Raw genomic sequence first — 27,705 nt, 5'->3', positions numbered from 1 at the left:
TACAAGAGATGGATATAGATACCATTTTTTGTTTACATACATTTTTATCTAACTTTATGTCATAAGCCCAATGGCTGCATAGAATTCTCCCATATAGAGGTATCATAGTTTTCTTCCAGCTTTCCTATAGTAATGGCAGTTTATGTTGTTTCCAGTGTTATGCTATAAATACATAATATTACAACCTTTTTCATAAATCTTTGCCTTTCTGATTATTTCTTTAAGATAAACTTTCAAACGAGAATTGCTTGGTGTCAATGTTTTAAAATTTCTTATGCTGGGAAATTGACATCTGGAAAAGCAGAGTACCCACTGGATATTGGTACCCCCTGGACCCATTCTTTGCCATCTCTTAAGAAAAGAAGTGACTCAACTATTTAATTATTTTTTAAATTATGAATAACATTGAACAATTTTTCACATGCATTTGGTCTTTACCTGTATCTTGAATTCACAGGTGCATTTTCACCTTAGAGCATGTGGAATATCTTTGCCTGGAATTCTTTGCCCAAATCTTCAGATGGCTGGCTTCTATTTTTAGTTTAGGTCTTAGTTCAGATGTTAATTTCTCTGACTTCCCAATTTCAGCACTATACTACAGTCCCCACACCCCATCCCAGGTATTTTTGTAGTATTACCATTTTTTATTTTCCTTTTAGTACTTATCACTATCTGAAATGATCTTGTTTTTTACTTCTATTTTGTTTTTAAACTATTTATTTATTTTTATTTCAATAGGTTTTTGGGAACAGGCAGTGTTTGGTTACATAAATAAGCTCTTTAGTTAAACTTTTCATTTTGAAATAATTTCAGTCTTACAGAAGAGTTGCAAGAATAATACAGAAATTTTTTATATACCCTTTACTTACATTCCCCAAATGTCATTTTGGCTATATTTTCTTTGTTTTATTCTGGATAGCTCTCTTCTCTCTCTCTCTCTCTCCCTGCCCCCCCTTCTTTTCCCTCCCTCCCTCCCTCGTAAGACAATGGTAAGTATTCATATATTTGTATCTAAGCACATCTAAACACAGAAAAGGTAGAGTAAAAATACAGTAGAAATGATAGAAAAGGTACAGTAAAAATACAGCAGAAAAGATAAAAATTGTACACTTGAATAGGACACTTATCATGAATGGAACCTGTAGGACTGGAAGTTACTCTGGGTGGGTCAATGAGTGAGTGATGAGTGAATTTGAAGACCTAAGATATTACCATACACTGCTATAGACTTTGTCAACACTGCACTTAGACTATACTTTATTTATTTTTTTAAATGTTACTTTTTCAATAATAAATTAGCCTTAGCTTACTGTAACATTTTAACTTCATAAACATTTAAAATTTTTTTAACTTTACTTTTTTGTAATAGCTGCAAACATAAACATGTATTCAGCTGTAGAAAACTATTTTCTTTATATCCTTAGTCTGTAACCTTTCTTCCTATTAAAAAATGTTTTTAAAACTTTTTAAACTTCTTTTAAAAAATGAAGACACAAACACAAATATTAGCTGATGTCTATACAAGGTTGGGATCATCAGTATCACTGTCTTCTACCTCCACATCTTGTCCCACTAGAAGGTCTTCAAGGGCAGTAACAGGCATGGAGCTGTCATCTCCTATGATAACAATGCCTTCTTCTGGAATACCCCGAAGGACCTGCCTGGGGCTGTCAGATAATTAATATTTTTTTAAATAAGTAGAAGGAGTACACTCTAAAATAACTTTAATAGTATAGTATAATAAATACATAAACCAGTGACATGGGCATTTATTTTTATCAAGTATTATGTACTATACATAATTGTATGTGCTATGCATTTATACAGCTGACAGCACGGTAGATTTATTTATATCGGCATCACCACAAACACATGAGTACTGCATTGTGCTGTGACGATATAGCAGCTGCTGGGTGATAGGAGTTTTTCAGCTCCCTTATAATCTTATGGGACCACTGTTGCATATGCTGTTCATGGTTGATCAACACATTGTTATGCTGTGCACGACTGTATTCAATGGGAAGTCTTATACTTCTTATTTGATATACTTGTTCTTTCTCATTTTCTTTTTTGATTACCTAAAGTTAGTAGTGATGTGTCTACTTTGTGAAGTTTTTCTTTTTTTTTTTTTTTTTGAGATGGAGTCTCGCTCTGTTGCCCAGGCTGGAGTGCAGTGGCGTGATCTCAGCTCACTGCAACCTCCGCCTCCCAGGTTCAAGCTATTCTGCCTCAGCCTCCCGAGTAGCTGGGACTACAGGCCTGCATGCCACCACGCCCGGCTAATTTTTTGCATTTTTTTAGCAGAGATGGGGTTTCACCGTGTTAGCCAGGATGGTCTCGATCTCCTGACCTCGTGATCTGCCCACCTCGGCCTCCCAAAGTGCTGGGATTACAGGCATGAGCCACTGCACCCGGCCTTTTTTTTTCCATACATAAAAAAAAAAAAAAAAAAAAAAAGATTTTGGCCAGGTGTAGTGGTTCACACCTGTAATTCCAGCACTTTGGGAGACCATGGCGGGAAGATTGCTTGGGCCCAGCAGTTTGAGACCAGACTTATCAACATGGTGAGATCTTGTCTCTACAAAAAATTAGCCGGATGCGGTGGCACATGCCCGTGGTCCCAGCTACATGGGAGGCTGAGGTGGGAAGAACGTTTGAGCCCAGGAGGTTGAGGTTGCAGTGAGCCGTGATTGTGCCATGGCACTTCAGCACTGGAGACAGAACAAGACCTATCTCAAAAAAAAAAAAAAAAAAATTGATTAACTAGTAAATGCCACTTATGAATTTACCTTATGAATTTCTGTTTTTATCTTATTTATTCCTGCCTTGTGCTTTGTTTGGTTTTTTATTTTTTTAGCATTTTGAAAGGGGATTTAATTCCTTTTTTTCATTCTTTCACTTTTATTTATATATGTGTTTCAGGCTGTAGATCTTCCTCTGATCATTGCTTTAAGTGTATCCCATAGATTCTGATATTTAATGTTTTCATTATTATTTCTGGAAATTCTGTAATTTTGACTTTATTTCCTTTTCATACAACAGCTGTGTGAAAGGTATAAAAAGTCCCTTAATTTCCTGGTGGAAGGGTCTTTTTTAATCTTTTGATTTAGTTATTAATTTCTAGTTCTATTGCATTGGGATCACAGGGTTTTATTTGTATAATTTCTATGTTACATAATTTACTGCTGCTTTTTCAGTGACATAATATTTTATCAGTTTTTATGAATGCTCCTTGTGTGTCTTGTGTACATATACTTGGATAGTGCTTTGTGACCCAACTGAAAATATTTTTCATTCATGTTTATTGATATGATTTTTATGTTTGGTCTCAACTCATTATTATGTTATCATTTCTATGTGTGCATTATATTAATAATTTTTCTATATGATGTGTTCTTTGCTCTTTTTAACTATCTCTTGATTTTTAAATATCTCTTGATATTTAAAATGGTCTTAGTTTTGTTGTAGTGGTTACCTTTGAACTTCCACCCCTTTAAAATGCTCCTAGTTACCTGTGTTCATATTTAAACATATACTATCTGGTTTGTTTTTTGGGGTTTTTTGTTTATTTGTTTTTTGTTTTTGAGACAGAGTCTCACTCTGTCACCCAGGCTGGAGGCCAGTGGCACAATCACAGATTCCTACAGTCTCGACCTCCTGGGCTCAAGAATTTCTCCCTACTCAGCCTCCCGAGGGGCTGAGATTACATGTGTGTGCCACCAAGCCTGGCTAATTTTTTAATTTTTTGTAGAAATGGGGTTTCACTCTATTGCCTTGGCTGGTCTCGAACTCCTGGGCCCAAGCAGTCCTCCCACCTTGGCCTCCCAAAGTGCCAGGATTACAGGCATGAGCCACCGCGCCTGGCCTAGTTTGTTAGTTGTTAATGATATCCTTTGACTCTGAATTATTAATGCAATAATAATGTGCTTGTTCTGCTCTCATTTTTCCCTTTCTCTTCCTATTTTTTGGTTGCATTATTTCTACCTCATCAGAATACTAAACAGATTATTTTTTAACTATTGTCTACATTTGTTTTAGTCTTTATACATTAAATATATTAAATGTTTCCTGTCTTAGTCCTTTTGTGCTGCTATAATATAAAACTACAATCTGGGTAATTTATAAAGAACAGAAACTTCTCACACTTCTGGCAGCTGGAAAGCCGAAGTCAAGGTATGGGCAGGTTTGGTTGTGGGACTGCTTTCCCCTTCCAAGATGTTGCCTTGTTGCTGCGTCCTCCAGAGGGAATGAATGCGGCCTCCTCACGTCGGGGAGGATGGAAGAGCAAGCCAGCAACACTGCAGGGGAAACCTCTTTTATAAGGACCTTACTCCCATTCACGAGGAGAGGAGCCCTCATGACCTAATCGTCTCTTAAAGGCTCTACTTTTTAATAGCATCACATTGGCCACTGCATTTCAACACTTGAATTTTGGAGGGGACACATTCAAATCATAGCACTCACCATAAGTCCTTTTTCTGAAGTTTCCACAGTGATCTCTTGGTTGGATAAATCTCTTGGTTGGATAAAGCTTATCTTCTTGTGGATGGTTGCAAAAGAGCTCTTAGATACATACTTTCTGAGATCTTGCTTATTTAAACTTTTTTTTTCTCATATATTCAGTATTGGGGTGATAGCTTGGCAAGATATTTAATATAAAATCCCTGGTTCATAATTATCTTTCATTGAGTTACTTGAAAATGACACTCCATTATTGCCTTGTTTTGTATATTTCTTTTGAGAAATCTGATTCCAGTCTGATTCTCTTGCCTTATAAGTTTTGGACTCATTTTACTTGCGTGCCCTGAGGATTTTTCCTTTATTTTTTAAATAAAGTTTAAATGATATACTAGAATATTTCACAAAATTCATTGTTGAGGGTGTTTCCCCAAGTACACAGTGGGCCTTTTTAATTTGTATATCCAGGTTTTTCTTTATTTCCAGGAAGTTTTCTTGCATAAAAGTTTTAAATACTAGTTCTGTTCTAATGTGTTGTTTTTCTTCTTCAGGAGCTCCAATTTTATGTAATTTGATTTTGTCTTTTGCAACCTCTTTCTATTTTCTCTATCTCACTTTCATTCTCTAGGATTATTTAAAATAAGAAGTAATAATTGAATTAAAAATAGTTTTATTCAAATCTGTTTTTCCTTGGGTCCTTATAACTTGGTTTTCATTTCTGATAGATTTTGCGTTTTTCTTCTGTTTCTCTCATGAGTTCAATCAACCTTTCTGTTCTTTGGAGTTTTGCTTGTTTTACCTATTTCTATTCTAAGTTTTTCAATATATAATTTCAAACTTGTTTTTAAATGCTTATTTGAGAATATTTAGTTCAGAGTGGAATATCGAGTTAGAGTTTTCTTCTGCTTCGTAGTTGGTTTTGGGCAGATTCATCTACTCAAGTGTTTTTAGTATTTTCTATTTTCTATTTCCTTTTATAATAGTTTGTGTAGACGAAGATTGCTTACACATTTGCATTTTGTGGATAGAATAGCAGTTGGGGATGGTTTATAAATTGTTAGTTCAAAAACATCCTCTTTTGCAGAGACAATCAGAAGAAAGATTGTGTGTCCTTTAATAGTTTTTCTTTGGTCTTAAATTTTCTTTTCTTGCTTATATTTCCCTTTACCCCACAAGATTCGTTTCTCTTCCTTTTATCTTCTGCTCTTTGGAACTGTCTTCAGCCTTTCTAAGACTACTTCCTCAAGTTTCGTTTATACTGTTAAGTTCCTTTCTTATAGTCTGCTCTGGTTTTCTAGAACTTTTTTTTCAGTACTCTGGCATTCACACTGGCAGTGGTTTTCTCTTTCTTGGGGTTACCATAGTTTAGTCTGAGCCCTTTTGTTCTCTACTCTTCTGGGCATTGCCCCCACAACTCTGCCTTCCCTTTTGCAAAGGGTTAGAGTGAGAGCTTGAGAAATAACTCTGCTGGAAATTGGTGCTTATATTTTCTAATTAAAGGCAATTTGATGTTTGTATTGTTCTGTACCTTCTAGTTATGTCGAAATCATGGAATTTGCACACCTTTGTATAGTTTATATAGTTTGGGGAGGATAGTTGGTAGATTGCAGTGTACACAGTCACTATTGCCTTGGCTGCCCAGAAATCTATTCTGTTTACCTCTTTAATGCCAGCATCTTCCTTTTAGAATGTATGTCCTATTAAAACAAGAACCATCTTTGTTTTATTTACTACTTTATCCCCAATGCCTAGTACATAGAAGATGTAATTGTTGAATAACTGCTTCAAAATGTGTGTATGTTTTACTCATTTTTCTATTAAATTATTCATACTTGTTTTGATTATTTATAGTTCCTATTATATAGAAGGTTAACAGTCTTATAGGGCAATAATACATCTTATTCATAAGAGCTTCAGATGTATATCAGATGTCAATTTTTCTACAGCTTTTATTTAGATTAAATGATGCAAGATTTAAATTTATAGAAAATTAAAGCTGGGTTTAGTACTGTAATCCCAGTACTTTGGGAGGCTGAGGCAGAAGGATTGCTTGAGACTAGGAGTTTGCAACTAGCCTGGGCAACATAGTAGGACCCTGTCTCCACAAAAATATTTTAAAAATTAGCTGGGCATGGTGGTGTGCACCTATAGTCCTAGCTACTCAGGGAGGCTGAGGCAGGAAGATCATGTGAACCCAAAAGGTTGAGGCTACAGGGAGCCATGATTGCACCACTGCACATCTGGGTGACAGAATGAGACCTTGTGAAAGAAAGAAACGTGTACGTCTGGGTGACAGAATGAGACCTTGTGAAAGAAAGAAAGAGAGAGAGAAAGAAAGAAAGAGAAAGAAAGGAAAGAGGAAGGAAGGGAGGGAGGGAGAATGAAGGAAGAGGGGGAAGGGGGAGGGGGAGGTTCAGAGAGGGAGTGAAGGAAGAAGGAAAGGGAGGGAAGGAAGAAAGGAAAGGAAGGAAGGGAGGGGAGGAGGGAGGGAGGGAAGGAGGAAGGATGGAAATTAAGCTGATCTGGTGCCATTGGTGGTATTCACAATTGTTATTTAATTTTCTTTTAATCGTAGTATTTTAGGCTCTTTAACAAATAGAGAGCATAACCTCCTGCCCAGCAGGATTTTATACTTTGTTTTTGCCTTTGTTTCCTTTTATTGATAGATAATATTTTACATATTTATGGGATACATGTGATAATTTTTACATGTGTAGACTGTGTAATGATCAAGTCAGGGTGTTCGAGGTACTCAGCTCCTTGAGTACTTACCTGTGTGTTGGTAATATTTCAATCCCTCTCTTATAACTACTTTGAAATGCACAATATATTGTTGCTAACTATAGGAACCCTAGTCTGCTATCAAACATTAGAACTTATTTCTTCTATCTAACTGTAAATATATATCCATTCACCAATCTTTTTTCATTTTCTCCTCGCACCATCATACCTTTCCCAGCTTCTGGTAACCATCATTCGATACTCTATGTCCATGAGATCAAGTTCTTCAGGTCCCACATATCAGTAAGAAGATTCAGTATTTGTCTTTCTGTGCCTGGCTTATTTCACCTAACATGATGACCTCCAGTTCTATCCATGTTGTAGCAAATGACATGATTTTACTCCTTTTTAAGGCTGAATAATATTCCATTGTATATATACCACATTTTCTTTATCCATTTATCTGCTAATGGACACTTAGGTTGATTCCCTGTCTTTGGTACTGTGAATAGTGCTGTGATAAACATCCCACTGTGGGTATCCCTTTGATGTACTGATTTATTTTCCCTTGGACATATATCCAGTATTGGGATTACATGATTGTATGGTAGTTTTTTTATTTTCAGTTTTTTAAAAAAAATCTCTAATAGTTTTTAGCAGTTGTACTAATTTACATGAATCATTGTGTAAAAGAGTGCCCTTTTCGCTATATCCTCACCAGCATCTGTTCTTTTTTGTCTTTTTGATGATAGTCATTCTAGTCATTCAATTCTGATGTTATCTGAAAATAATGATAATAGCCATTGTAATCGCAGTAAGATGATAGCTTTTTTTTTTTTTTTTTTTTTTTTTTTTTTTTTTTTTTGAGATGGAGTCTTGCTCTGTCACCCAGGCTAGAGTGCAGTGGCGCAATCTCGGCTCACTGCAAGCTCCGCTTCCCAGGTTCATGCCATTCTCCTGCCTCAGCTTCCTGAGTAGCTGGGATTACAGATGCCCACCAACATGCCTAGCTAATTTTTGTATTTTTAGTAGAGACGGTGTTTACACCATGTTGGTCAGGCTGGTCTGGAACTTTTGACCTTAGGTGATCCACCTGCCTCAGTCTCCCAAAGTGTTAGGACCATAGGCATGAGCCATCGCACCTGGCCATAAGATGATATCTTATTTGGTTTTTATTTGTATTTCCTTGACGTTTAGTGATATTGAGCATTTTTTAATATACCTGTTAGCTATAATATGTCTTCTTTTGAGAATTCTCTATTTATGTCCTTTGCCTATTTTTTTAGTGGAGTTATTTGTGGTTTTTTGTTGAGTTGTTTGCATTTCTTGTATATTCTGGATATTAGTCCCTTGTCAGATGAGTAGTTTGCAAGTAGTTTCTCCCATTCAACAGGTTTTCTCTTTGTTGTTTCCTTTGCTGTGCAGAAGCTTTTTAGTTTAATATAGTCCCATTTGTCTGTTTTTGTTTTAGTTGTCTGTGTTTTTGAAGTCATAGACATAAAGTCTTTGCCTACACCAATGTCCAGAAGTGTTTTTTTAAATGTTTTCTTCCAGTAATTTTATAGTTTTAGGTCTTACATTTAAGTCTTTAATCCATTTTTAATTGATTTTTATATATGGAGAGAGATAGGGGTCTCACCCTATCTCTGAGGGAAAAGCTTTTCCTCATTCACTATGATGTTAGTTGTGGGTTTGTCACTTAGGCTTTTATTATCTTGAAACATGTTCCTTCTGTGCCTAGTTTTTATCATGAAGTGATGTTGAATTTTATCAAATGTTTTTTCTGCATCTATTGATGATCATATTTTTTTCCTTCGTTCTGTTGATGTGATGTATCATTTATTAATTTCTCTGTGTCTTGTTTCCTTGGTATAAATCCCATTTGATTATGGTGTATCATCTTTTTGATACACTGTTGAATTCAGTTGGCTGGTATTTTGTTGAGGATTTTTACATCTGTGTTTATCAGGGATATTGGCCTACTGTTTTCTTTTTTGTTGTGTCTTTGTCTGGTTTTTGGTATCAGAGTAGTGCTGGCCTCATAGAATAAGTTAGGAAAAGTTCCCTCCTCTTCAATTTTTATGGAATAGTTTGAAGAGGATTGGTATTAGTTCTTTATTGTTTTGTAGAATTTGGCAGTGAAGCCCTCTGGTCTTGTACTTTTCTTTGTTGGGAGACTTCTTAGTACTGATTCAGTCTTGCTACTCATTATTGGTCTGTTCAGGTTTTCTATTTCTGATTCAAATCTTGGTAAGTTGTAAGTTTCCAGGAATTCATCCATATCCTCCAGGTTTTCCAGTTTGTTCGTGTATACCTCATGATAGTCTCTCGTAATCTTTTGTGTTTCTGTAGTGTGAGTCGTAATGCTTCCTTTTCCATTTCTGATTTTGTTTATTTGGGTTTTTCCTGTTCTTGGTCTAGCTAGTGATTTATCAATTTTGTTTATCTCTTCAAAGAACCAAATTTTTGTTTCATTGATCCTTCATTTTTTTGTTTTGTTTTTTGATCTTTGTTTTGTTCTCTTCTGATCTTTATTATTTCCTTCAGCTATTTTGGGGTTTGGTTTTTTTTTTTGCTTTTCTAGTTTCGTGAGGCACATTGTTAGATTGCTATTTGAAATCTTTCTACTTTTTTGATGTAGGCATTTATTGCTATAAACTTGCCTCTTAGTACTGCTTTTGCTTTTGCTGTGTCACATGGGTTTTGGTATGTTGTATTTCTGTTTTCATTTGTTTCAAAATATTTTTTAATTTTCATCTTAATTTTCTCATTGACCCAACGGTTGCTCAGGAGCATGTAGTTTAATTTTCATGTATTTGTATAGTTCCAAAGTTTTTCTTGGTATTGATTTCTGGTTTTATTCCATTGTGGTCTGAGAAGATAATTAATACGATTTCGATTTTTAAAAATTTGTTGAGACTTGTTTTGTGGCTTAACATATGATCTGTCTTTGAGAATGTTCTATGTGGTAATGAGAAGAATTGTTGTATAAGATGTTCTGTAGGCCAGGTGAGGTGGCTCATGCCTGTAATCCCAGCACTTTGAGAGGCCAAGGTGGGCAGATCACAAGGTCAGGAGTTCGAGACCAGCCTGGCCAACATGGTGAAACTCCGTCTCTACTAAAAATACAAAAATTAGCCAGGCATGGTGGTGGGCAACTGTAGTCCCAGCTACTCGGGAGGCTGAGGCAGGAGAATCACTTGAACCCGGGAGGCAGAGGTTGCAGTGGGCTGAGATTGCACCACTGCACTCTAGCCTAGGCAACAGAGCTAGAGTCTGTCTCAAAAAAAAAAAAAAAAGATGTTCTGTAAATGTCTGTTAAGTACAGTCTGTCCAAGGTCCAGTTTAAATCCAATGATTCTTTGTTGATTTTCTGTCTAGATGATCTGTCCAATACTGAGAGTGGGGTGTTGAAGTACCACACAAATTACTGTATTGGAATCTATCTGTCTTTCAATCTAGTAATATTTACTTTGTGAATTTAGGTGTGCCAGTGTTGGGAACATATATATCCTCTTGCTGGATTGATCTCTTTATCATTATATAGTCACTTCATGTTTTCTACTGTTTTTGGATTAAGGTATATTTTATCTGATATAGGTATAGCTACTCCTGTGTACTTTTGGTTTCCATTTTCATGGAATATCTTTTTCCATACATTTACTTTTGATCTGTAAGCCTTTTTACAAGTAAAGTATGTTTCTTGTAAGCAGCATACAGTTGGTCATAACTGTAATCCATTCAGCCAGTCTATATCTTTTAAGTGGAGAATGTAATCCATTTTCATTCTAGGTTACTATTGATATTTGAGGTTTTATTCCTGTCACATTGCTAATTGCTTTCTGGTTGTTTTGTTCTTTGTTCCTTCCTTTTTATCCTATTGTTCCTCATTGTGATTTGGTAGTTTGATGTAGTGATACCATTTGAATCCTTTCTCTTTCTTATTTGTGTGTTTGCTTTAACAATATTGTATACTTTCATGTGTTCTCAGGATGGAAAATGTCATCCTTTCATTTCCAGACTTAGATCTCCCTTGAGCATTTCTTGTAGGGCTGGTATAGTGGTGATGAATTCTTTCAGCTTTTGCTTTTCTGGGAAAGACTTTATTTCTCCTTCATTTACAAAGGATAATTTTACTGGATGTAGTATGCTTGGATAGCAGTTTTGTTTTTTGTTTTTTCTTTCAACACTATGAATATATCACCCCATTCTTTCCTGGCCTGTGAAGTTTCTGCTGAGAAATGCCCTGTTGGTCTGAAGGGGGTCCTTTTTAGGTGACAAGATGCTTATCTCTTGCTCTTTTTAGAATTTTGACTTTAGACAATTTGACTATAATGTGCCACAGAGTAGACCTTCTTTCATTTTATCTGTTTGGGGATCTCAGAGCTTCCTGTATCTGGATGTCTAAATATCTTGCTAGATTTGGGGCGTTTTCATCTGGTATTTCCTTAAATAGGTTTTCTACCCTTTTGCTCTCTCTTCACCTCCTGGAACCCTGATAATTTGCATATTTTATGGCCACTTTATGGTGTCTCATATGTCACAAAGACTTTGCTTATTCCTTCCTGTTACTTTTTCTTTATTTTTGTCTATATTATTTCAAAAGACTTGTCTTTGAGTTCTGAAATTATTTTTTCTGTTTGATCTGGCCTATTGTTGAATCTTTTGAATGCAGTTTTTTATTTCATTCAGTGAATTCTTCATTTCCAGAATTTCTGTTTGATTCTTTTTTATAGTGTATATCTCTTTAGTAAATTTCTCATTCATAGCCTGAATTATTTTTCAGATTTCTTTGTACTTTTTTTTTTGGAGATGGAATCTTGCTTTATGCCCCAGGCTGGAGCGCAGTGGCATGATCTCAGCTTATTGCAACCTCTACCTCCGAGGTTCATGTTATTCTCCTGCCTCAGCCTTCAGAGTAGCTGGGATTACAGGTGCATACCACCATGGCCAGCTAAATTTTTGTATTTTTAGGAGAGACAGGGTTTCACCATGTTGACCAGGCTGGTCTCAAACTCCTAACCTCAAGCAGTCTGCCTGCCTGAGCCTCCCAAAGTTCTGGGATTACAGGCGTGAGCCACTGCACCTGGCCTCTTTGTGTGTTTTTTACAATTCTCTTGTATCTCACTAAGCTTCTTTAGAATCAATAATTTGAATTCTTTTGGGGGGACTTTATGAATTTCATTTTGATTGGGATGTGTTGCTAGAGAATTATTCTTTTCCTTGGAAGGTGTTACATTTCATTGCATTCTCATGTTTCATGTATTCTTACACTGATATCTACACATCTGGTGTAACAGTCACTTTTGCCAACTTTTAAAATTTGCTTTCATAGGGGAAGATTCTTTCCTGTAGATGTATCTATGCTATTGGATGCGCAGGGCACTTTGGCTTTGATTCTGAGTGTGTTCAGTAGCATGGTCTCTGTATGATTTCTTTAGCTGTAAATAGCATCAATAGTACCTGTGATTTTCTTAGTGGCTTAGGGTGCAGTTAGTGGAGGCTGTGTTGAAGTTTTGCTGGGGACTGGGACACCAGGTGGGCCAGTCTTTGGACCCTGATGGTGGCACCAGTGGGCCAAGTATGCCTGTCCTTAGGCTCCAGGGCTGTGTATGCTTGCACCAGTGTTAGCAGTTCCAGGCAAGCTGATTTTTGGGTCTCCTGGTGTCTTGGAGGCCAGTAGTGGCAGCAGTGCAAGGGTGGGTGGGTTCTCCGACCCCTGGGCAACTGGTGTAGTATGGATGATGGCAGTGGTGGGACAATCCTGTGTGTCCCTTGCAGTGCATGCTGGTGTTGGCAGTGGCTGCAAAGGGCTGGACAGGCCATTCTCCAGGCCTGCAGGTGGCATGTGCAGGTAGGTGCCAGCTGTGGTGGTAGCAGCCAGGAAGGTAAGCCCAACCTTATTCCCCTGGGAGGAGTGTTTAGGTGCCAACATTGGTGGACTGGGCTGGGCAATCCCTTCACTCCGCCTACCCCCCGATTATATGCTGTGACATGGAGGGGATCAAAGCCAGGCCAATTAGGCTAGTTTTCAGGCCCCCTGATGGTATGTGCAGGTGCCAGCCATGGTAGGTAGGGGCAGGGCAATCCCCAGGAATGCTCACATTGTTGTCCTGCTGCTCAGGAGGACAATGCCACCTTCACTGGTAGCAGCCTTGGCTGATGTGTGGGAAATGTGCATGCCACTCATGCCTCAGCCCTGACGATGGTAGCCTGTGCCTCGATGGCACTCAGCCTGGGTGCAGTAGCCTGCAGTCACTTGCACCTAAGCACTGAGTGTAACAGCCCATGTTTCTCTTGAGCCTTAGCTACAGCACTGCTGGGCTCTAGGACACTGCAGTTTATTGGAGGTGGGTCTCTAAAATGGTGCCTTGCTGAAGCTTAGGGCTCGGGTTGTGTGGCACCCAGCACTAGTGCTCTCCCGAGAGCAGTGCTGTCACACAGTCTCCCAGCAGTGTTAGTTTCCAGTGCCTGTGAGGGCCAAGAGATTTTCCCATGACTAGGATTGCAGGATTCATGGTGGAAATATGGACCACCGAGGTTCTCTTACCCTTTATCCGTATTGGGGAATCTCAGCTCCCCACCAATCCTGGCCAAGCCGACTTCCTTCTTCCTTGCTTTAGGTATTTCTTGTCACTTTTTCTGTTGAATTCCAGGGCCCTGTCTTGGATGATCCATTTGAAGTATGATTAGTCACTATTTCGGTTCTTCTTAGTAGAGAAGGCAAGTACAAATTGCTTCTAGTCAGCCATCTTGAATCCTCTCCCACCTTTTAAAGCACTCAGAAGGGAGTTGATGATTCCGGTCTACTGTGCTTTATCAGGGTTGAACAATGCCTCCCTCTAGTTGCCCCTGGTGTGTGCCTTACATCAGTAAAGGAAAAGAGGGAAATAACAGAGCCAAAATGATAATGAGCAGAAGAATGAGTTTGGAAGGAGAATGAAAGGCAAGGCCGGGCGTGGTGGCTCATGTCTGTAGTCCCAGCACTTTGGGAGGCCACGGCAGGACGATCACTTGAGCCCAGGAGTTTGAGACCAGCCTAGGCAACACAGTGAGACCCCGTCTGTACAAAAAAATAACAAATAGAAAGGCAAGAAGGGGGGAAAGGTTGGTTGGAAAATATGGACAAAAGGTGCTGAAGTTATTGTTGTCAGAATATGTGTATATAAAATTCTGTTTGTAATATATATATATTCTGTCTGTAATATATATTTTATATATATATATATAAAACAGAATTTTATATACATATATGGACAAAAGGTAGACGCCTAAGAAGTGCCACTCACCATGGCTTCTGTTACATCTTGGCCCCTGTGCCCTAAGTTGTCTATTCTTGCTCTAGGAACATATTCTCTTTGCCTAAAAATAGACTAGCACCATCAAGCAGTGTATTAGGTCCTTTTTGTTATCTAACTAGTAAAATTCCTGCAAACAGAGAGATGCTTAGAGTAGGGGATACATTCTAGAGAGAATAACACAATTTTATTAGCTGAGGGAATTTTGTGTTTTGCTTGCTTCCATTGAAAATGTTTGGCTGTTTCATTGATTGGCAAGGAAACAAGGGAGCCTTTCATTTTTAGGAGGGCTTTGGAGGGCAAACTGGGTGGTGCCTGGTGAAGTGGATGTCTGCTAGTGAATGACATTTGGTCTATTTTTATAGTTGGAAACATTCTACCCTTAAGCTTATTGTTTAAGCAGGCAAGAGAGCATGCTGTGCAGTCATGAGTGGAATTTTTACATTTGATCTCAGGATCTGTGTCCTCCCTCATAGTTAAAACCTCCATGTGTTTGGCTTCTGAATTTATAAATATTTTATTAGTTTCAGATTCTCCTCTCAATTTACTTATCTTGACCTTGCAGATTAACCAAAGTGAAGAGATTAGAAACATACCTGGCTAACATCTAACAGTCAATAGTTTGAGATTCGATTCCTTAAATTCTTCCTTTAAAAATCATTATAGCTGCTTGATTCCTTTCTTATATTTTCCCAGGCTCTTGCAACTCATCTGTAGCATCCTTGAGCCTTGTCAAACCACTGACAAAGATAACCCAGAGTTACTACTTTTTAAATGTATTCGAGCCAATTTCCATTTTTTTTTTTTTTTTTTTTTTTGAGACAGAGTCTTACTCTGTCACCCCAGGCGGCTGGAGTGCAGTGACGTAATTTCGGCTCACCACAACCTCTGCCTCCTGGTTCAAGCCATTCTTCTGCCTCAGCCTCCCGAGTAGCTGAGATTACAGGCGCCTGCCACCATGCCTGGCTAATTTTTATATTTTTAGTAGAGACGAAGGGATTCGCCATGTTGGCCAGGCTGGTCTTGACCTCCTGACCTCAGATGATTCGGCCTCCCAGAGTTCTGGGATTACAGGCGTGAGCCCTGCCCCAATTATTTTTCTTGAAAGTTTAATTTTTACATTGTGAGAAAAATTTAGTTTTTAATTTTTTTTCATTCTTTATCCAACTTGAGAGAAAAATAAATTTTTGGAAAAAAGTGTCCATAATTTCAGCACCAGAACTATTTTTTATTTCCTACTTCTACATTAATTCCTAGTGTTTGTCCTCATGCATACGAATTTTTGCCAGTTTCAGTGAGCTACTTTATATTCTGTTCTTTTCATTTAACATTTACCAGATTGTCTTTCAGTGATCTAATTTTTTTTTTAATTTCCACTGTCCTTTAGACTTGATAGAATTCCTTTAGAGATTAACATTTAAATGATGTATTACCATTTTGAAACATCTTATTTTCTGAGGCTATCATGTTGTGTAACATCAAGATATTTTCGTTGTCCCATATAGTTTATATATCTTAATGTAATTTGTGTCAGTCACTTAGTTTCTCTCAAATGTAAAAGTGAGCTTTCCAGAAAGGATATATAACTTTCAATTCATTGCTTATCTAAAGTGTAATAGTTGGCTTTCTCCCATTTTTCTCAATCTGATTTTTTAACCAAAATGAAATCATTAGCTTGATTTATGTCATTTTATTTTTTTAGACTCACTTTATTATATTTGTCACATTTAGAGACATTTTAAAGGCAATAATAGGCCAGGTGTGGTGGCTCACGCCTGTAATCCTAGCACTTTGGAGGCCGAGGTGGGTGGATCACTGGAGGTCAAGAGTTGAAGACTGGCCTGGCCAACATGGTGAAACCCCGTCTCTACTAAAAATATAAAAATTGGCCAGGTGTGGTGGCGTGTGCCTGTAATCCCAGCTACTTGGGAGGCTGAGGCAGGAGAATGGCTTGAACCTGGGAGGTGGAGGTTGCAGTGAGCCAAGATTGCACCATTGCACTCCATCCTGGGGGACAGAGTGAGACTGCATCTCAAAAAAAAAAGAAACAAAAAAACAAAAGCAGTAATAACTTCTAAATATTTTTAAGTGTGCCAGAGTTTATTCTGTCAAAAACAAATCGTTTAGTGTTTTTTTGTTGTCATGAACATTTGATTTCCTTTTGTCATTTTTTTCCCTTGGTTTGCAATATATTAGAACTGTTAACTTATAATTCTCTAATATGTACAGTTATTATGTATCTTCACCACAGTTTCTAGCAATTGAGTGATACTCGCTGCATATACATTTATTTGATATTGAGGCAAAGCAAAGAATAATTAACATATTCAGAGGATCCTAAAATCACATTTCAGAGAGTTACTTTCTTGTCTAAATCTTTCTCTAGAGTTGCCAGTAAACAGAAAAAGTTAATTTCTCTCTCTTTCTCTGCCTGCTTTCACCTGTGATTGCTAATAATTATGCATTAGGAGAAACAGGTGGACAGCAATAAAAATGACATCTAAGTGATCCATAAATAGGTCTTCAAGCCTGTCTTGGTATTTGAAGTACCTAGAGTGTTGCCTGGCACAAAGTAATGAGTCAGTAGATTTTCGTTGAGTAGTTAGATAGATTGATAACCAAACCAGTCATTAAAATCGTATTGCTCTCTGGGATGGCCAGGTCTAAAATCTCCTTAAATTGTGCTAAATTAAGATTCTGAAGCTCATCCTGACGGTCAAACTGCATTGATTACCACAATATTGGTAATAACAGAGAGTTGTATTGTTTTCTAAGTGATGAATTGACATATATACCTGTTACACTTTTGTTTCTGAAGGAAGTAGAAATTCGGAACAAAGACCTGGAGGGACAACTGTCTGACTTAGAGCAACGTCTGGAGAAAAGTCAGAATGAACAAGAAGCTTTTCGCAATAACCTGAAGACACTCTTAGAAATTCTGGATGGAAAGATATTTGAACTAACAGAATTACGAGATAACTTGGCCAAGCTACTAGAATGCAGCTAAGGAAAGTGAAATTTCAGTGCCAACTAATTAAAAGATACACTGTCTCTCTTCATAGGACTGTTTAGGCTCTGCATCAAGATTGCACACACACAAAAAAAAATTTGAATATCACTCCTCCAGGAGGAGGATCTTTTGAAAATTGGAATTGTATATTTCACTGTAAATTTTAGAATCCAGCTTGTAGCTAGTTGGGGAAAAAAGAGATGAAAAACTTGAACTACAAATTACCTCCATGTATATTATTGGCCATAGTTAACTAGAAAGTTATAAATAGACACTTAATGCAATCTTTTTTCCTGATATTAGCCAATGGGAGAATTAACAATGTCTAGGTCACATCCCCTTTTTGTGTTCAACACAGTGAAGATTATCTGCTTTTTAAATTAATTTATTTACGATATCTAGAGCTGTGTTTTGTGCAAAAACTTAGTGATGAAAGCCTGTCTTTTGTTGTAATCTGAATAATTTCTCAGGATATTTTTGCACTGCTGAAAAGCAGTGCCATTACCAATTAATTCTTGCCAGGAGTGAGAGAGAGCTGTATCTTTAATTGAAATATACTATAACTGGGTGTATAGAGTTCTTCCCTTTTTTGTGCTGGAAGATATTTCACTCTGGTGACTACTCTGGTACACTCTGGTGTTCTCTAATCTTGTCTGTTGTATAGTTTACTTTTCCATATTGATTCCATGTATTTATGAGAAGATATTGTCTCCCATTTTATTACACATTTTAAAGCCAACTAACGAAGGCAGCTGAGTCCCTCAGAAATTTTTCTTTTTAAATTTCTAATAAATTTGACACACAGTACTGAAATACAGCAGCCCGTCATTAACGGTCTGGTCTAGCAATGTTAAGTATATTTACAGAATATGCAGTTACATTTATTTATATATTTTGCAAGAAATCTTTTCTGAATGATCAATGCATTTCAATTTACGAATAATAATGGTTATTGGGGAACTGTTTATTATAGATAATTTTAAGGTGTATAGCTATTTTAAAGGGGGTCCATTTACATCAAACAGCCGATCAGAGGACTCTATCTAAATTGTGATCGTGGCAGATAGAGATGGAGTTGTGTACTCTATCTGGCTCTACCCATCAATCACATCTTGATTCAAACCTCACAAGGCAATATTCTGAACTGTTAACTAGGTATTTCAAAACAGGAATTAAATTCAATAGGCTCTTCTCAGTGAACAGGTTTTAATGTTGTTTTGATGTAATTTTAAAAGACTTTTAGCAAACATGCATTTCTTTATATATTTCTTTTATGAAGCTATTTTAAAAGTAAGCCAAGTGCTGTCTAGTCTGCTTATAAAGTAGGAATTGCATCAGAATACATATATTCTTGCTGTACAATGCCTGTGATGTTGAGGAGGGTTCTTTCTTAAAGTGTATGCTTGAGTATCTGACTCTATGGAGTCTATAAATGAACTGACTTCTTGTTTGTACCCCAAAATGATCGAATTGTTAAGTACAAAATTAAGCTAATTAACCAATTTGTAACCATTTTTTCACTCATAAACAGCTACTCAATACTAGACAATTTTGTTTTTTATGTATGTGTATGTACGTAAATACATACATATTAATTTACATTAGAGTGAAAAATAAATGGTTTGTTTCTGAAGTTAGTTTCTAAAGTGAATTTTCAGGTGTCTCTGAAAAATTTATAACAAACAATCATCATGTATTATATGTGCTGTAACATCATGTACGTTACCTCCATCTATTTTAGGATATTTTCCTCACCTATATATTATAGGGAGAATAATTTAGATACACATGCTCAGAGCTGAGATATTTCTCTGATAAATCAGGTAACAAAGTGTATTTGATTGATGGAATTTTGAAGTAAATGTGATTTTATCCATCAGTTTCTGAGTAACAAAGAGCACCAAGTTTTAATTTAAATAGAGGATTTAACACTAGGGATCAGGGAGTTTAGTTATGAAGAGTTAAAAGAATTTTAAAAAGTGTAAGCTGTTGAAATGGCAAGTGAATTATTTTAATGATGTAATAAAATATTTTTAAATTTTGACATAGTGATCATTTAATGAAAAAACTCACCAAAATGTCTCCATTTGAATTGTATTGATAATGTGGGACATATGTGTAATTCAATATATACATATACCCATATGTATATACAGAAAATTATTTTTAATACTTTCCTACTGATATGAAATTTAAAATTGGAAATTTTGTGAGTGTTTTTCTTGTCCAATAGAGCCTAATTGTTTCCTTTTTTAGTGATTTAACAATCTCTTGAGGGCTGCACCTTTAAATTCCCAGATTGTCAATAGACATGTACAGTATATGGGATAAGGTGGACACAAGTGCAAATATAAATAAAATCTTCTTAAGACTTTTAACTATTCATTTACAGTAGGAGAGTATGTAGAAATCATCATCCACAAGTCATAATTAGGTTGTGTGCCTACTGTAGTTTTTTCCATTTCTGTATTATATAAACATTTGCATATTAAAATTTGATTTTTCCCAGAGACAAGTATTATATACTGTATCTATATTTAAATCAAACTGTGGTAATATATTTCTCAGAAAATAATGTTGGGGACTATAGCCTGAACATGTGGACTTGAAGCGACATGGAGGAGGAGGTTGATCCCGTTGTGTATAAGTTAATATGTGATAACTATTGAATCTTGTACAAAAACAAAAATTGAAAAAAAAAAAAGAAAAGCAAAAATACAGTTTTTATTTTGAAATACATTTGTTCTCTGGAGAATGTACTTTATCTTTTTTTCATCCAGTCTTTTACAGATATTTAAAAGCATTTAAATGATGACAGCATTTACTTAAATCTTTCAGGTGCTACTGGATTTTGCATTAGTGTGTTATGTTGTGAAATCCTAACTTTGACATAAAAGGTTTTATAAGTATTCCCCTGCCTGGAAAATTAGTTTTGTTCTCCTCTCTCTCTCTTTCTCTTTTCCACTTTCTTTCTGCAGACTAAAACTTGCTCACGAAGTTGCATCTCTCCTTGTCTCTATAGAAGATCTCCAGTACCATCATAGATTTGATGTTCTGCTGTCATTGAACTGTTGGGAAGCAGTTAGAGGAAAAGCTCACTTTTTTTTTCAGGTGGAAATAAAAGGAACACTCAAAATTAAGCCACCACCACCACTACCTTTAAAAACTAGTTTATTTGCCCTGTTAAAATTAAATGTATTCTTTAACACGTGGGCTACAGTCTCCCATGTGTTTATTTAACTGAAGCATATACACTTCAGTCACTTATCTCCTTGTGGTCCTGATTTTGTCAGTACTGGAATGGGAGGCAGGTCGGGGAAAGTTTGTTTGATGGCAGTGGATTCTTACTGTTGTTTTAACCATTGCATTTGTTTGATATCAAATGATTTTGACATTCTGAAATTCTGTGCTTGAAGTCATGAAATGATTTTCATTGAATTTTTGTCTCCTAAATGTATAGCATGAAGTAAATTAATTTATACAAAATCTGAAGAAACCTTTCAGGTAAGAAGTAGTTGAGATTGACACTTTTGGAAAATTTCTCAATTTCTAAATTTAGAAATTACTAGAAAAAGAAAGGATGTGTCATTCACCTTACTCCAAATTGCAAAAGTGTATTTTTTCCTAATATTCATGTTAAATTTTACCTTAAAATTTTTATGATAGTTTTTCTTCATGAGAAACTGATATATAGATGTCACGCAAATACAGCAAAGTTACTGAATTAAAGTAGTGGGTACTTAGCATTTTTTGTTTATGTATTACCTAGTAAAACAGCTAAAAATCATATCCCAGAAAACTCAAAATCTCAGTCAGCACTACACTGCCTAGTGGTTTCTGCTTAGTACACTGAACAGGAAAAAAATATATATTTTAAGTGATTTTTACCAAAAACATGAAATAGGGAGAAATTGCATCTGGACTAGAATAGACAGAAGGCCACGAACTCCTAGTCGACTTCTTGTCAAGTCTCTTATCTCTGTAAGGACCTCTCCTTTAGGTTAAAGGACACACCGCTTCTCAGCCTTTTGGCTAAGATCAGGTGTAGGTTAAAGGACATATTCCAGAAGACACCAAGATTATATCTGGGTGGAAAGAGGATATTTTTTGTGAAGGCAGATGCAGAAAAAAAGAGCAGGAACATGCTGACTTCAGTTTTTATCTAAGGCATATCAGGATAGCCAGAGACACAGACCAACTATTTCCTACCTTGCTGCTGCTTTTAACCAAACAGATCGAGATGGCACTAATGAGTTTCAGAGACTTTCAGAAAACTCTGTCACTTGTCTTATCAGGATTTGTAACCCAATGTAAGACACCTGACATTCAGAACTCACTATTTTGTGGGATTCTGACCTACTTTTTTTTTTTTTTTTTTTTTTTTGAGATGGATTCTCACTCACTCTATTGCCCAGGTTGGAATGCAGTGGTGCGATCTTGGCTCACTGCAACCTCTGCCTCCCAGGTTCAAGCAATTCTGCCTCAGCCTCCTGAGTAGCGGGGACCACAGGCACCTGCCACCACGCCTGGCCAGTTTTTGTAGTTTAATTAGAGTCGGGGTTTCACCATGTTGCGTAGGCTGCTCTTGAACTCCTGACGTCAAGTGATCCACCCGCCTCGGCCTCCCAGAGTGCTGGGATTACAGGCCACCATGCCTGGCCCTGACCTACTTTTGTCAGTTGTTTTCATATGAGATATACCCAGGGATAGAAGTATTACTCTGTTTTCTTCTAACAACACGAAGTGAAGATAATGGGTGCCTAATAAATGCAAATGTAAGGTCATTTCTGTAGCACAGAAAAATCTTTTGTGTTTATCAACATTCATGATTTTTCTTGTTACCTGTGTATTATAACTACCTTACTGTATACACAGATATATTGTCAGTCACATCTATATGACTTGTGGATATGACTTACTTGATTATTCTACCTTAATTTATAAGGAATGACTATCTCAGGAAGCATGACTAGAAAGCAGATGTACTTGAAGTGAATGTTTTCTCTGACTTCAGTTTGAAATGGAACATCAAGAAGTATGTATTAAACATCTGTTATGTGATAGGCACTGTACTAATTGATATTTCTATGGATAGTGGCCTTTCCAGGGGTATTCCTGTGGGAGGGAGGGGGATAAGGAAGGGAAGAGGCTCAAATGATTCTACCTGCTGTTCCTATGGTTATTGGTCTGGTTATCCAGCACACTGGTGAAAAGGTGGAGGTATTGCTCATATTTGTGGTACAATTTTTTTGGCTTTTCTGTCTTGCTTCTCTAGAGTATCTCCGTTAGGACACTTGTTAACTAAGTATTTCATATCTGGTCTTCTGAACGTCTTCAGTCTTCTTTGGTGTTTACAGTACTTCTTATGAAGTTATAAATTTTACTTTCTTTGCAGGTGTCATTTATGCAATATGTTTTGGACTCAATTTTTTTTTAAAACGTACAAACTTCCAATAATCCAACGAAAGTAAGTAATTCTTTATATGCATAATTTTAATCTATAAAATTTAAGTAGCAAACTATTCGGCCTTGGGAAAGCAGCTCATCTCTTAAGTTTTTAATGAAATGAGTTGTAAACCTATAAAACTCATCCCCTGACACTATATAGTAGTTCAACAGGATATGCGTTTTGCTGTCAGTACTGGGTGACTTTGTGGCCAATTCTGGTTGTGCCAGAACTGAATGTCTTTCTTTTTTTTTTGAGGCGGAATCTCGCTCTGTCCCCCAGGCTGGAGTGCAGTGGCACGATCTCGGCTCACTGCAAGCTCCGCCTCCCAGGTTCACACCATTCTCCTGCGTCAGCTTCCTGAGTAGCTGGGACTACAGGCACCTGCCACCACGCCTGACTAATTTTTTGTATTTTTAGTAGAGACGGGGTTTCACCGTGTTAGCCAGGATGGTCTCGATCTCTTGACCTCGTGATCTGCCCGCCTTGACCTCCCAAAGTGCTGGGATTACAGGTGTGAGCCACCATGCCTGGCCCAGAACTTTATATCTTTCTCGGTTAATCAAACCATTAGATCAGTTGCAGAAATAACTCATGGCCCTAGGATCTTCAGACAGTTGGTAACAAAGATCAGGGTGAAAACACTTCAGTTTTTTGTTTTGTTTTGTTTTTTGGGGGGCAGTTTGTTTTTTTTTTTTGTTTTTTTTTTTTTTTGAGACTGAGTTTTGCCCTTGTTGCCCAGGCTGGAGTGCAGTGGCACGATCTCAGCTTGCTGCAACCTCTGCCACCAAAGTCCAAGCGATTCTCATGCCCTAGCCTCCTGAGTAGCTGGGATTACAGGCGCATGCCATCACACCTGGCTAATTTTTGTATTTTTAGTAGAGATGGGGTTTCACCATGTTAGCCAGGCTGGTCTTGAACTCTTGACCTCAGGTGATCCACCCACCTCGGCCTCCCAAAGTACTGGGATTGCAGGGGTGAGCCACTGTGCCCAGCCTCAAGTGTTGAGTTGTTAACCTTTCTTATTGTAATAAAATGTACATAACAAAATTTGCCGTTTTCACAATTTTTAAGTGTATGATTCAGCGACATTAAGCACATTCACAGTGTTGTGTACCCATCACCACGTATCCCTTTCCAGAACTTTTCATCATCCCAAATAGAAACTCTGTACCCATTTAATAATAGCTCCCTATTCCTTCTACCCTCTCCACCCTCCCCACCTGCCCCTGCAGCCTGTGGCAACCTCTGTTCTACTTTATCCCTCCATAAATTGGCCTATTCAAGGTACCTCATATAGGTGGAATCATGTAATATTTGTTTTGTGTCTGGCTTGTTTCACTTAGCATAATACTTTCAAGATCCATCCATGTTGTGGCATATATCAGAATTTCATTACTTTTCAAGGCTGAATAGTTTTCCATTGTGTGGATATATGATACTTTATTAATTCATGATGGATACTTGGGTCAATTCCCCTGTTTGGTTCTCGTGACTGTTGCTGCTATGAACATTTGTGTACAATTTATCTGAGTTCTTGCTTTCTAGCATTCTTGTGGATATATACCTAGGAGTAGAATTGCTGGATTATATGAGAATTCTATGTTTAACTTTTTGGGAACTGCAAAAGGATTGGATTTGAATTAGGTAAACCTAAAAGAGTTGTAGAACAACGTGGTAGCTCACTAGGAAATCAGTCTTGGGGTGTCTGGTTAATAGACCTGTATGTAATTAATTGGTCTCCAAGTCATGTCTTTTATCATTTCTTTCCTAAAACATTTATTAAGCACCTACTTTGTCGCAGGCCCCATTTTGGAATACAGACTACAGAGAGAAGCTCACAGTTCATTGCAGAACACAGTTACTTTGCAGTGCACAAGTTATATGACAAAGGAGAACACTAGCACAGAGCAGTCCAGAGGGAAGAGAGCTTGGGAAGTCTTTCCCAGAGGAGGTGACATCTGCCTGAGGCTTGGTGGAGGAGCAGGAGCTGGCTAGTTGAAGAAGAGGTAAAAGACAGTTGCAGAGAGTGTGCTGTACAAAGGCTCAGAAGAGTGAAGAAAATATTGGGACATATAGAAAGTTAGAATGGATCAATACAGCCTGAAGCATAGGATGTTAGGGAAGGACATGGCAAAAGATGGGGATGGAGAAGTAGCCAAAGGCCAGAGCAGGAAGGACTTTGTAAGTCATTTTAAAGATTTCCGTTTCATGCTGAAGGTAATGGAGAAATATTGAGGATTTTTTTTTTGCAAAGAAATGATGTAATCAGAAATATATTTTATATAGCTATTATGTACCTACAAAAATTAAAAATTATAAAAAATAGACCGGGCACAGTGGCTCACGCCTGTAATTGTAGCACTTTGGGAGGCCGAGGTGGCCAGATCACTTGAGGTCAGGAGTTGAGGCCAGCCTGGCCAACATGGTGAAACCCCGTCTCTACTGAAAAATACAAAAATTAGCTGGGCGTGGTAGTGGGCCCCTATAATCCCAGCTACTTGGGAGGCCGAGGCAGGAGGATCGCTTGAACCTGGGAGGCAGAGGTTGCAGTGAGCCGAGATCATGCCACCGCACTCCAGCCTGGGCGGCACAGTGAGACTTCATCTCAAAAGGAAAAAAAAATTATAAAAAATAATATGGTTTATAAATCAGGCAGCTATGTAAATCACAATCCCTGTTGAGAGGCTGCATTATGGCAGTAGCAGTGGGAATGGATTCAGAGAGTCTATAGGTGGTAGAACCAGTAGGACTTCTTGACTAATTTAGGTGGCAAGAAAAAGAGGAATGCAGGATGCTTCTAGATCTCGTGGACAACCAGATGAATAATCTCATTTCCCCAGAGAGTGAATTCAGGAGGGCAGAAACTCAGTTTTGTGAGTTCTGTTTTGCATTTTACATGCCTGTCGAATATCCAAGTGGAACTGTGGGTCTAGATGGAGCTCGAGAGATAACTATGAGCTGGAGATAAATATTTGGGAGTTGTCACTTTATGTGATGGTAATTGAGAGCATAAGAAATGGAGAGAATGCAGGGTGAAAATGTCATCTTGGGGCAGATGCAGGACAAGAGCTTGTGAAAGGAATGGCCAAGAGGAATGGGTGGACAACCAGAGGAGTGGGAGCTCATGGGAGCCTTGAGTGGAGTTTCAGAAAGCCAGATTTCACACAGAAACATCAACAAATCAACTTCGTGTCTCGAGATGATGGTATTTAAACTGTGTGCTATTGAGATCCTTCATTAATATTTGGTTTTGAAATATATTTTAACATAAGTTAAAACTAACAAACTCAAATATGGTGTTTCTAACATTTTAAAACTGAAATCCAGCAAACATCAGTGCCAGGTTAACTGTGTTTTGTGCAGATGCCAGAATAAGGCCATCCCTGGTAAATTGAAGAGCTTCCTGGTATTTCAAGGTGAGCTGTTGAAAGAACTGGTACCATTTCTCAGTGTGAATCAGGTCTTTCTCAATGCTCTGTCACTGAAACAAAATACAGAAATAGGGTCTACATAAGATAACTTCTGTCTTCTGTAAACCTAGTCTCAAATGTTTGTTTATGAAAATAATTTTATATTGAATGACTTACTGCTTAAGTGTGACATCCCATTCCTTCTGTTAATATATGGGGCTTTGATGTTGTCGTTTTTAAGGGATGGGGAGGTGTAGCCAAGAAGAAGTTAACCAATACCACTTTCTTTCTGTGGCTTATTTGCCTCTCTTCCAAGTCAAGTTTTAGAGGCTTATGTGTATTGTGTGTTTCTTTTTACATGTATTATTTTGATACTGAATATATCACGAGGACCATGTAACTTTGTGTTTGCATTGCTATCGAAAGTTTAGAGAGTTAATATTTCTGTTATCTTAAATGGTCCTCTTTTTTTCATATTTACTCATAAACTTAACTGCATACAAATTATCTCTGATAGAAGTGCTCTCAAATTATACTCTTTGTATTTGGTTTTAGACTACTGTATGATATTTGATTTTTATTTCTAGTTTACGTTACAATTAAAATTAGTCTGAATTTGGGTAGACATGACTTACACTACTTGGTCAACAAATTGAGCACGTTCAACGGTCCAGGAAGAAAAAAGGAGCAATCAGTACTCAACATTGGCTCCAAATAACCCACAAAATTTGCAAATCACTTGCAAATTGTCTAATAAAGTTTAACTTTTAAACAACTTTTGTTTATATTTTTCTACTTAGTGATTAATCTTGGTCTCCTGTAGCAGAGCCTTTATTTTACAATTACAATCTGTGCATTAAAATCTCAGCGTTATACATAATAGTATAAAGCATAGAACTACCTAGACTATGGTGCATGGCCAACTACTCCATCTCACAACAGTTTTTATACAATTTCATGACCTCAGTGTTACTGTTATCCCCATTTTATAGATGGGGAGTCTGAGGTTCAGCAAGATAAAGTGATCAGCCAAACAGGAAGCAGAACCAGGAATAAAACACAGGTCCTCTGCCACTTCTGTGCCTTTCTCCATCATGCCTGAACCATGACCTGTGGGTATTTTTTAAGAAGGCAGGTACAAAAGTTTATCAATTTTCAATATTTAGCAACCTATCACTTAATGAGAAGGATCGAATGGTTTTCCATTTCACAATAGTATTATGTCTTCGAATTTCACCCTACTTTTCTCTTTTTTTTAGGAGAAACAAGTTTAATTTTAATTATATAAGTGGTTGATGTAACTTTCTTTTTGTAATTGTTTTTAATAATACAGATAAAGCAAAAGTCATCCTTAACCTC

At 37.2% G+C, this 27,705-nt stretch overlaps 1 protein-coding gene across 3 annotated transcripts in view; it reads left to right on the top strand.

Annotated features, from left to right (window-relative positions):
* Positions 1–20,226, top strand: part of HOMER1 (homer scaffold protein 1) — a 141,558-nt gene extending 121,332 nt beyond the window's left edge. For all 3 annotated transcript variants that reach the window (XM_055297679.2, XM_055297677.2, XM_055297678.2), the window contains one exon: positions 17,296–20,226. In XM_055297679.2, coding sequence (XP_055153654.1) covers positions 17,296–17,484 — 189 coding nt within the window. In that variant the 3' untranslated portion in view covers positions 17,485–20,226. The remainder of the gene's footprint in view (positions 1–17,295) is intronic.
* The last annotated feature ends 7,479 nt before the right edge of the window (positions 20,227–27,705 follow it).

Source organism: Symphalangus syndactylus, chromosome 11, assembly GCF_028878055.3.
Source record: "Symphalangus syndactylus isolate Jambi chromosome 11, NHGRI_mSymSyn1-v2.1_pri, whole genome shotgun sequence".
Taxonomy (NCBI): domain Eukaryota; kingdom Metazoa; phylum Chordata; class Mammalia; order Primates; family Hylobatidae; genus Symphalangus; species Symphalangus syndactylus.
The sequence above is the reverse complement of the archived record's forward strand: the minus strand, read 5'-3'. Positions and strand labels throughout refer to the sequence as shown.